Raw genomic sequence first — 12,336 nt, 5'->3', positions numbered from 1 at the left:
GAAACAAATCCAAAGTTCTATAAAGTACCTACTTAATTCATAAATATACAGCAATGGGGAAATCAAAAATACAGAAGTATTTTTAGTCTTTCATAATGCTTAATGATCTTTTCTCTTCACAGTGAGGCATCCAATTTGTGTGTCCTAATAACTTTTAAACAACAAAAATAGGTGTTTTTTTTCCCCGATGGCTGATTGCTCAAGGTTTCCCCCTCTGAATGAACATATTAGTCACATTTGTCATCATCTCTTAGAGGTAATTTCTCAAAACACCAGCAGCAACAGTTTCACAAAACCTGCTGAGCAAAGCATTAAACTTTTCCCTGAGTGGTCACTTAAAAATGTGCAGGACAGAAGCAAAGCCACTGAAACACTGTTTGGATGCTAGTGTTCTCCAGCTTGGTTTACTGCACTTCCTCCGGAGACTGCAGCCAAGTGCACTTGGCTGTAAATCAGCCTGCATACTGGAGGAGGTGAAGAGTGTGGATTAAATTTCATCCATACACTCTTGAACTGTTCCGTCGTGTTTCCCCTGCTGGGCTGCCTGTGGCGTTCTGCTGTCAAAGGAATTACGTTATGGGTTTCCGCAACCTCACGGGAAGCAAAGGCGAAATAAAGCCTCGTTGTCTATTAAATTTTCCTTTCTTGAAACTGTTGTTAACGAGTTCAGCTCAGAAAACGAGGCATTAAACTCAGAACAGGGCTCACAGTAGATTATTAAAGATATATATAAGATATATACAAGATATTATTTAAGAAATATATAGGAAATAAATCTTCATCTTTTTCAGGGTTGTTTCTAGGAACTGACACTTTTAAAGCATTGTTGCAAGTCTTCAATTTTCTGTTATGAGTTTCACTCATAAAGAGCAAATACATAAACTATATTTAATGAGATGTGTTGTGTAGCAGCTTTTGCACTTTTTGATGGGATGACATTTTCTTTGGAAAACATCCAAATTAATTCAGTCTATGTTGCTTCCTTTAATCATAAATTTAATATTGATCTTATTCAAAAAGGGACAAATGCACAACAAACATGCAAATGCACAAGATTTTACCCAACCAATTGTAATCTACCACCCTGGCAGGTCAAAGGCATTTACACACAGTAAAATGTGAAGCAATTGTTCTGTATGAGTTTATAAGTCTTCCCTCTACTTGTGTAGAGTTTCAGTCTTCTTTACAAAAGTGCTTTATTTCATCTAAGTTTGCGGGGATTCGTATATACATCGCTCTCTTCGGGCCCCGCCCCTGCATTTCAATCAGGCTGAGGTCTGAAACATTAGCTAACCAAGGTCTAATAATAAATAAAGCTGTCATCTTGGGTAGGGAAGGCATATTTAACATGTCTTCACTCCTCATCCAAGGGCTCTCTTTAAACTGAATTAAAGATGCTTTCCTCTCATCAAGGTGAAGTTCTCAACTGCTTCATCATCCTGTCTCTGTGGGGGAAGCACATACACCTTCATACATCATATGGAGGAAGTGGATGATGCAGTAATTTCATGTTTTCTATCTTTAAGTTTTGTATATTTGTATATAATAATAATAATAATAATAATAATAATAATAATAATAATAATAATAATAGTGTGTGTGTGTACAATGTAAAATCTTACATTTAATTAAATATAGTCCAATCAAATTTACTTTGGTATACATTCAGTTGATACACATTTATTGCACATTTTCCTTAATTATTTAAATAAATTAACCTTACAATTTTTTGCATTTTGCCTAAATTTACTATATCATGTTTATTTGAGTATGAAGAAACCTTAGGGTTTTTTTTGGAGTGTTATTGTAAGAAATAATACTCTCCTGCTTCTTTTATCGCAGCACACTGTGTAGTTACAGAGTTCTGAACGTGTAACTGTTCTTTCATTGGTGATCAAGCTTCTGTTGATGGGTTCATGTGAAACACACATTCCTGGTCATGCACGAGTGTCTCTTCTGGAGGCGCAAGTAAACAAATGAAGCCTCTGCTGTGAAGTCGTGATGGTTCGGTGTGCAGCTCAGGGCTCCTCTAAAAGTAATGAAGTCAAGACTCATTATGAGTACATCTTTATTAAATTAACTTTGCCAACTGGAGGCCGGAGCAAAGTTTTAATGAATTTAAGTGCTCCGATCCTGCATTTGAACTGAACTGACTGAAGCAAAGGATAAATCCTCAGTATCATATCTAATATCTTAACCTGATTTATCAAATCTTAGCAGGCTGTTGAAGATGAAATTTTCCAGTATTCAGCATAGAAAACAAAATGTGTAACAAGTAGTGATTTAAGAGAAATTATGGTCTGTAACTATTATTAGGCCCAAACCACTGTATTATTTTGCATTTTGTTGAATCAGACACTGCTCGCTCCTCTCTCTCTCCAATCCTTTCATAAATCTTAGAGCCTGTTCGGCCTCAGTCTGACCCTCCTGAACCTGCAGCAGGTGTCAGCGCTGTGACTTTGTTTGGTTTCACAGGCGTCATTTTAAGTTTGACATCAAACAGAAGCTCTTTCTTTGTTGTCTTCTGTTTGATACCTTCAGCAGGTGTTCAATCTCATCTCCAGCAGATTGAGCACAAGATGTTAAGAGTAACTATCATGTTTATAAAGAAAAAGGAGTAAGAATGTGCAGAGTTGTATGTGATGACCTTTTTTTCTCAACCTCTTGATCTTGAGTTCCCTGTAATGGGTCCAGACTGTGCTATTTACATGTTTCCACATTTTTTAACCCTCTGAGATCTAAGTTGTGTGACATCTCGAGCCCTAACCATAACCCTAATCCAAATCCTTGGCAATCGGAATATCCATCCATCTATCCGTCATTCCTAACTCTAACCTAACTCTCCCCAGCCACCTGCTTCAGCTCTTCTGGGGGGACTTCGAGGAATTTTGAGGTGCACTGAAAAAAGGAGACTGGCCATCTCTTGGATTTCTGTCTTGGGTGTATTAAACAGAAATTACCTAATGTTTTAAAATTAAGTGTTAACTTATCTCAGCTGTTCAAGTTGCTGTCAAAGCAAAACATCTGTGTGCAACTATTGAATTAAATAAATCCAACACGTTCTTTTTTTTTAGTGTGGGGCTCATCTGAATATGCCTGAAACGTCTTATCCAGGAAGCATAGTTAGAGCCACCCAAAACTGGTTATTTTTGATGTGAAGTGGTAGCTGATCTACTCTGAGCTCCTCTTGAATGACTGAGTTAATCACCTTATCGCCATGGGAGAGCCCATACACCTACGGAGGAAGCTAATTCCACTGCTGTATCGGCAATCTCATTCATCTGATCACTACCCACAGCTCCTTGCCATAGATGAGGGTGGGGATGTAGATCAACTGATAAATTTCTCTTTTTTCTTTCACGCCAAGCTCTCTCCTCACCATGACACATCAGTTCAGCATCCTGCTCCAGTCTGTTGTTACTCTACTGCTCCATCCTTCCCTCATCTGTTATCAAGTCCCCAAGCTACTTTAGCTCATACAATTGGGGCAGCAACTCATTCCCAAACTGGAGCGGATACGCCACCTTTATTCTGACTGAGAACCACAGCCTCAGACTTGGAGCTCTTTCTCCTTATACTAGTTGCCTTGCACTCGGTTGCAAAGTTTCCAAATTAAAGCAGGAGGTCCCCACTTGATAAAGCCAATAGGACTGCATCGTTTGCAAAAAGCAGTTACAAGATCCTGAAGACACAGAGTCCTCCTCTCTTTATTTATGAACCAAATCAGTGACAATAAGCAGCACTGGCAGTCCAACAGCCAACTCCCAAAGGAGGGACATGGCCTACAGTTTGAGCTCCTGTTCTCATCCTTTTAAGTCAACTTTTCCCTGATTTGCTGTCCTACTATTGCTACTATGTTTTTACATTATTATTTTCTTAGTTAGCAGCTATTTTTGACATTGTATTGAAAGCTTTAAATGCAGTTTGCTGATAAAGTTTGCTGGCATTGGCTGATCTGATCGAGTTTCAAAAAACTGGTGACTAAAACCCAAAAATTAGGGCAAACTTTACAGTGGATTCATCCATCTTTAATATACAGTCTATAGTGTGGACCCAGGCAAGTAAAATCTCATTTAAAGAAAAGCTTAATCATCAACCAAATGAGGTGATTATAAGATAGGAAATAACTAAGTTATTAAGGATTTCTGAAGTTCTTTGCTACATCAATTGAAATGGTGAATATTGATAATTATAAAGAAAAGAACATGCTGTTGGAAAAATTAAAAATGAACTGAACTCAAAGGAAAAATAGATTCCACAAAGATTTTTGCATTTAGTCACTAATTTTAAAAAAGCAGTCGTCATTTCTCCCACTGTAGTTTTGTCCATGCATTCTGGTTCATTTTTAAACAATGAAAGGAAGACGAAAACGTCAGAGTCATAGCACAGCCTTTTTGTTTTCCTTCAGAGGAATGGAAAATTTCTCTCGATGTTCAAAGCACAATATGTCTATGTCGCTTGGGAAAGCAATTTCCATGCATCCTCATCCTGTGTTATTAAGGATGGATCAATCCATGACATTTTCCATCTGCCTCTTAAATCTGCCTGTATGGATGTTTTGGGACACATATAAACTTTGTGAAGGTGGAAGTCTGTTTTTATTGCCGACAGCTGACAGCAATCTTCTCTGGAAATTGGCTGTGTGATTCCAGCGGTAACTGAGATTTACCTTTCAGCATTTCCTCATTGTTTAACACCACGTTTGTTTTTAGGCGATAACAAAAACACAGCATGCAGCTTTTAGGAAAGGATAAGGTCTTTAATGTTTGATATTTTTTATAACTTTTAATAAACTGTGTGGCACAGAAATCAAAACTAGCTGTACTGACCTAAAAACCCATCTGTAGTCTTTTGGAATGAAAGTGTAAGTTATAAACACCCTCTCTTGTGCCATCTGGTTTACAAAAACAAGATAGGGATGTCCAATCTGTTAAACTCAAGGCATTAAAATTGTAGTGCATGATGTGTGAAGTCATCGATACCCGGTCACTGGACTGTGTGATCGTCGACACACTCGTTCCAGCAAATGGCGACTATGACACAGTAAGTAATGATCCTCGATCTGATACACAGTTACATGCGTTAAGTAGGGACAGAAACTGTATTTCATTTTATTTAGCACTGCAAACACTGTTCCTACCAGTCAGACACAGCCAAGCAAGATTTAGAACACTTTTACTCACTGTTATAGATAATAATTATCATAAATACCTGAAGTATATTGAATAGTTTTCTCTTTTTTTATTTAAAAGGAGTGCAAACCTACAGACCCCATGAACAGGATACATAGACAATATGTTATGTTATGTTGAAAGAACTAGATATAGAGATATAGATATAGAGCTCATGAGCTCACCGAAAACTCAAAACATTCCAAAACTCAAAATTTAGGGTCAAAAGCCCATGACAGTCTGTATGAATTATATTCATCTTTCTTTCTATCTAAACATTTCTTGTCAAAAAAAAAAACACAAAACACCAAGAGACAACATTCATTAGCTATATAGTCACATATTTCTACAAAATATGCCGCCTTGCAGAAGAACATGCACTTGTGCTACCCGTGTTACCTTTTGGGAAAGAAATTCTTGCAGGAAATAAGATTGTGATCTTACCTAATCTCATAAGGTTCCCTTAAATCCAGTGTAGCGATAATCAATTCAACTGAACTTCTAGGGATCAGTTGTGGCTGCTGAGCTGATCGATGTACATGTAATTAAAATTGATCTATTCCTACTAATAGTTTATATGCTTTTAATCCAGTGATTCTTAGCACAAGCAATATGCTATTCAGTGATTAACTTAACGAATAGGAGTACTTCAGTATTTCACTACTAATAACTCTGATGTGAATGTTAATATGAAAATGGGAGCATTTAAATTGGCTTGTATCACACTGACATACAGTTTCCTCTAACAGCCTCTTAGCTATTTTTGTTTGCTTGCTTGTTTTTTATTTGTTCCCTAGTTTTTTTCCTTTTTTTTTTCTTCAGAAAATCACCTCTGTTTGCATTTTCATCATTGAGCAGCACTAGTTTATGATAGCTTATGGAGTCCATTGATCACTAACTAAAGACAATGAAGATTGTTGTGGCTAGAGACAGCATTTTTCTAGAGATAATGTTAGCCAGCTAGCTGCTACAATGGATGCCAAGTTGTCCACTTTATTACTTAAGCTAATGCTGGTAAGCAGAAAGCTTTATCTGGCCAAACAGGAAATTCACTGTAAGCAACAAAACACACCAGCATCAAATATTGCCTGTAGAGGTCAGTTTGCCTCATTAATCAAATTTCCCTGCGCTGAGATTTGAGGTATCACTAGATTTGTGCAGCTAAGTTACAGGTAGACTGACCAGTTTGAAAAGAACAATTATGTTCTTTTCACTCATTTTCAGTCTAGTTTTTATGCCGATAACTGGAATACTGACAAGCATTTCACTACATATCGTACTGTGTATGACTGTGTACGTGACAAATAAAAATTTGAATTTGAATTTTTTGACATATTTTCTTACTTTGCATGAATAACAACATGCACTTAATTACTTCAGGGTGCCCTCCACAATGCAAAACTCAAGTGGTTTGTAATAAATAAACTACTGCCCGATTAGAAACGTAGCGCTCCTAACCTGTTTATCTTAACCATTTTTACTGAATTGTTGCAGTAGCAGAGCTCATTGTTTCCTTAGTTGGGAGGTATTTCCTGAGCTGGGTTTTCATGGCAGCGTCCCTCCCTGTTTCACACCATTCTTTGCATTCATGCCCCCCCTGTCTCTTTCTGTATCATAAGCTTTTGCTTCATTTAGTAATATAAGCCTTTAACAGCAAAAAATTCAAACATGATTATTAAACCGTATGTTTAACAATGCAATCGCTCAACTCTTAACTATTTCATTAGTGCTCTTCCCCAGTGGATGAACTTAGCACATATTAAAAAGCCCCATTGGCACAAAGGCAATGTCTGACATCTAACATCTTTTTTCTATGGTGATCTTAGTGGCCACATTAACAAGGTGAATTTTTCTTCAATATTTCAATATGTTTTTTCCAACCAACCTCTCATTTATAATTCAACATTAGTTTGTAAAGGGAAGCTGTTTTAGTTGATGGTTGTTTGTTGCTCTCTGCCTGCTGGGGTGAAAACCGCGACCTTGTGTACCTTGTATCTTTAGTCATTTCTGCATACAAGTCTGCTCGTGGGGTCACGGTCTCCATTCTAAAAGCCAGTTAATTCAATATGTGCATGCGCTTCTGCAATGTCTCGTAAGTGGTTGTAAGCTGAGGAGGAAAGACATTTGTAACAATATACAGCAGAGGCAATTAAATAAAATGAGGAAATGTCAGGCAAGGATGAATATGAATGTGTTTGTTTTCTGGATGTGTTGAATATTAATCAAAGTTTTTCATTTTGAAATGTTGCATATCCACTTTAAGAATCCTTCAAACTTCAGAACTACTTCATGCAGCAGAAATTATACATGGTTATACATATACATGACTTCTTTCATTAGTTAAAGTTCCTCTTAAAATTTGATGATACATGCACTGTTTACTTGAATCCCCATTTTTCATGGAAGGATTAAACAGTATTAGCCACTAAGAGATAACAGTCTCATTTTAGGAGACTAACAGCATCCAGGTGAGAGGGCTGGAAGGATGGCATTGACATTAATCCCATATTTCTAACTCAGGAGGCCATTAAACATCAGAATGTACAGGAGAATATGAGAAAATGAACCTACAGGTCTCTTGATTTATGATGGTAGTGAACATTTTCCTAAACACTGTCGTCGAGTTTTAAAGAAAACAAAATGATCATTTTGTAAGTTATGATGCTCATTATTAAGGAGCCACAGAAAGAGGCAGAAAGTAATAGTGAGTTAATCATTAGGTGATCACTAGATAGCTAAAGTGACTAGGGATCATGGTTATTTTTTTAATATTTAAAAATGTCGTTATTATTATTATTTTTTATATTACAATATTTTAAGACAAATAACAGGGTGTGTATTTTCTCAATCTGCACGATGAAGTATGTAATGCAGAACTTCTTATTCACACCTGAATGTGGTCACACAACGAAAACACAAAAATGTGTTACTAACTACCTGGTGATGGACTCGTTATACAGTGCTTAACAAACTTATGAGGACACCACAAAATGCAAGCGTTATGCCATATCTGCCCTAAATTAACAGCATAGGTAACTTATTTATTTATTTTTTATGTTTCTGTAATGGTTAATCCACCAGGATTGAAAGGTCTTTGATCAAACTATTTTAAACTCTAAAATACAATCATTATATCCATCCACCCATTCACTTTCGCTTCTCCTTTTCAGGGTCACGGGGGGCGCTGGAGCCTATCCCAGTTGTCATAGGGCGAGAGGTGGGGTACACCCTGGACAGGTCGCCAGTCTGTCGCGGGGCCAACACACAGGGACAGACAACCATTCGCACTCTCATTGACTCGCACATTCACACCTAATGGCAATTTGGATTTTCCAATTAACCTATCCCCACAAGCTGCATGTCTTTGGACGGTGGGAGGAAGCCGGAGTACCCGGAGGGAACCCACGCAAACACGGGGAGAACATGCAAACTCCACACAGAAAGACCCCGGCCTGATGGTGGAATTGAACTCAGGACCTTCTTGCTGTGCGGCAACAGTGCTAACCACCGTGCCACCGTGCTGCCTACACTCATTATAATCCATGAATTTTCAAATTCTTAATTTTTTCTTTTCATGGGATCCCTGTCATGCTGAGAAATGAAGCTGTTGTCAATTAGATGCTTCCAAATGGTTCTGATTGGTGGATCTGGCTGTGCTTTTTTTGCATTCACATCAACTTTAACACATTCCCTGACACCACTGACTGAAATGCAACCTTCTGCCATGTTTTACAGATGACTGTAGATGTTCACTGTTGTACCTCACTCTTGAAATCCTCCACCAAAAAGTCAATGTATTCATAAGCCCTGTTTTACATACTGTTCATCTGCTATTGGTAGTTTTTTAGTCCTGCTTCTTGGACAAGTGGAGGGTTTCATCTGTCCTCCTGACGTCACAATCCAGTTAAGAAAAAAACATGGTTATAATAGAGGTGTTTTTAATTAAATTGCAATTTTATTGCATCTGCTTTTTTCTTTCTTTTTTTTGTCAATAAAGCCCTTCAGTGGCTGACAAAGTGCAAACTTCATGTTTTAAAGTTTTGAAACGTTAACCTCTTATATTTTGCTGTATATTACACACACAAACATAGAGTACAGGAAACATCTTGTAATCCTTGTCACAGTCACAGACTCCTTGAGGAGATCACACACATTCTGTGAGAGTTCAAACAGATGAGTGTTCAAACAGGATGACCGTCGACTGGTTGGAGAGGTTGGAAAGCCTGGATGGCCTGAAAGTCCCAATCCGAGAATAAACATCTGCATCTGAGCAGGCACCCCATGACAGGTGAGGGCTGGGCGGGGTGGTGTGGATGACAGGCACGGGAAGAGGGAGTGACAGGACAGGGGGTGTCGGAGGGAGAGAAACTGGAGGGTGAAGAGGTGGACGTGGTAGGACAGGAGGTGGGGGGAGTGGCAGTGGAGGGGGTGCCGGTGAGGGCAGAGATGGAGGTGGCACTGGGGTGATGACAGCAGGTGTCACTGAGGTTATGGTTTGGAGTGGTGCAGTGTCTTCAGGTACTGCCCTGTTCTTCTCTGGCAGCTCCTGACAAGGTGTGGGGTGTTTGAGTGTGTAGGTGCCACTGTGGTAGAAGCTGGTGTACTCCAAAGCATGCCTCGCTCTGGCCATCCTCAGCCTGAAGAAAACATAACACCAAATAAATATAGTGGTAAAACTTGGATCCCATTTCTGAGGCCAAACTGAATTGGGTCAAGACGCACACAGATGACTTACCAAACAAGCCTGACATCAATTTACCTTTTGGCTACATGTTATTACACATGTACACACCTGTGTCTCAGCTGTAACAGTCTGTACAGCAGTAGGAGGATTACTGCTCCTGCCAGAGTAAGCAGAAGAATAGCCACCCTCAGGTCTAAACTCCAGCAGGATTTCCCACCAGGTCCCGATGAGCTGCAGTTACTGGGGCTTTGTGGAGTCTGCGGCTGGAGAGGTTCCTCCATCCCCCGTTTTGGATTGATAATAGCCCTGACCAACACGGGCTGGATGGAGTCCAGCAGGAATGGGTGTCGGCTCCTGGATATCAGACTCTGAGGTTGGGGAGGGATTTGGAGAGAAGTGCTGATGGTGACTGGATGACCAAGCTGCATCGCTGCCAGTTTGATCCAGTGAGGAGGAGTAATGGAGTGCAGCTTGATGTAAATCAGTTCTCCATTTCTTTCTCGCAAGTGTGTTCTTGACTCCCCAGGAAGTGGTTTTTAGTCTCTCTGAAATATAAAATAAACTTTCTCTGTATGCCTGCTCTGTCTGATATGCTTTTGTTATCTTTTATGTAGTTCACTGTCATTCTAAGATGTTTTCACTCTCACTGCAGACAATGGCAGAATATTCCCTCTACAGTTTTTTTCCCACATGTATAACACTGCCTTATCACTGGAAAGAATCCATTAGGTTTGTGAGAGGAAGATGTCTAAATAAGAGGTTGGACAAAAGACATCCACTCACTTACTGTGAACCCAACAGACTATTACCACAGTAACCCAAACACAGACTTTATAGTGGTGGGTATCTAAACAACCAGTGGTTACCAGGCAGTTGCCAACATATCTCTGTGCTTGTCTTGCTTATCCCATCTCTATTGATTCCTAAAGATTCAAGAGTTTAAAAAAACAATCTAAAACTAACACAGACCATGTTTAATATAGTATATTTAATATGTTATATCGGAAACATTATGCCCATTGACCACTTTAACAGCAGCAATCAGCCAATCACACAGCAGCAACCTAATACAGTTAGTCAAAAACACATGGTTAAGATGATCGACTGAAGTTCAAACTGGGTATCAGAATGGGGAAGAAAGGTGATTTAAGTGACACTGAACATGGCATGGTTGTTGGTGCCAAACAGGCTGGGCTGAGTATTTCAGAAACTGCTGAGCTACTGGAATTTTCCCACACAATCATTTCTGGGCTTTACAGAGAGAAAATATCCAGTGAGCAGCATTTTCTCTGTGTGAAAATATCTTGTTGATGCTAGAAGAGGTCAGAGGAGAATAGCCAGACTGCTTGGAGTTGATTCGATGGCAACAGTAACTGAAATAACCACTCGTTACAACCAAGTGAGTGCTGTTTATACACAACAGCCTACCTGAGTATTGTTGCTGACCATGTCCACCCCTTTATGACCACAGTTCTGCCATTATAATACATCATGTCTCAAATAATCTTAACTCGTTTATTGAATGTGGCAAGCAATTCACTGTTACCTCCAAAGTCAACAGATCTGATTCTGGTGAGAGCACCTTTGGAATGTGGAAAAACAGGAAATTTGCATCATGGATGTGCAGCCGACAAATCCGCAGTAACTGTTTAATGCTATAATGTCAATATGGACAAAAATCTCTGGGGAATGTTTCCAGCATCTTGTTGAATCTATGTGAACTAATGTAGTAGTGAAGATCAAAGGGAGCCCAGCTAGAACTAGCAAGACGTAGCTAACAAAATAGCCAGAGAGTGTAGAAGAGACGAGACATGTCAATGAAGAATCCCGAATGCAGAATCACACAACAGCAAAGATGAAGGTGCTTTAAGTATGACTTTTAAAACCTTACTTTAGGGCAAAGTTAGCAAATCTTTAAAAGATTTTTAAAGTCAGAGCTGACAGCTGATTTTATACATGCAGCTCTCGTGTCCCACTGAGCAGTGATATGAAAATAAATTTAGATAAAGCTTCAAAATCACATTATTAGAGAAATTAATTGATCTCACTGGTTTTGTTCACTCGAGTAATCACCTGAAAAGTATTGAAAACATAAGAAATAAAAATGAAATCTTGAAACTGCCACTGCCTAAACTCCTGTTTGGTCTAAATTTTTACAAGAAAGTTTAAACTTACGTCATTCAAATGTGACTGCGTTGAGGGCAAATTCATTAGAAAATGCAGAAAACAGAAAAAAACTGCTCACAACAAGAGCTGTGGTTAAAAGCTGCACAGCTTTCCAGGACCTAATGCGGAATCCTGAGTTCACACCAGTGGAGAGGAAGCCAGTGAAAACAGCAGGAAGCTGTTCACTTCCCTGACATACAGTACAAAAACGTGATTGGAGAGGACTTCCTATTACCATGGTTACAGGAAACTAGTCAAGGAAATGCTTTTTTCAAGGACCTGAGCTTAATTCTGATAGACAATGACAGACGCTCT

At 39.0% G+C, this 12,336-nt stretch overlaps 1 protein-coding gene across 1 annotated transcript; it reads right to left on the bottom strand.

The window, feature by feature from the left end:
• Positions 1-9,336: 9,336 nt before the first annotated feature.
• On the bottom strand, positions 9,337-12,127 carry LOC146628648 (uncharacterized). Its single transcript, XM_085357976.1, has 3 exons — positions 12,031-12,127; positions 9,964-10,400; positions 9,337-9,808 (listed from the first exon to the last, which is right to left on the bottom strand). The coding sequence occupies exons 2-3, from the start codon at positions 10,281-10,283 to the stop codon at positions 9,337-9,339; spliced, it is 792 nt and encodes a 263-aa protein (XP_085214102.1). The 5' UTR covers positions 10,284-10,400; positions 12,031-12,127.
• Between the last annotated feature and the right edge of the window lie 209 nt (positions 12,128-12,336).

This window comes from Diplotaxodon limnothrissa, linkage group LG7 (assembly GCF_057381915.1).
Source record: "Diplotaxodon limnothrissa isolate DT_005_m linkage group LG7, D_limnothrissa_male_GT1.1, whole genome shotgun sequence".
Lineage (NCBI taxonomy): Eukaryota > Metazoa > Chordata > Actinopteri > Cichliformes > Cichlidae > Diplotaxodon > Diplotaxodon limnothrissa.
The sequence above is the reverse complement of the archived record's forward strand: the minus strand, read 5'-3'. Positions and strand labels throughout refer to the sequence as shown.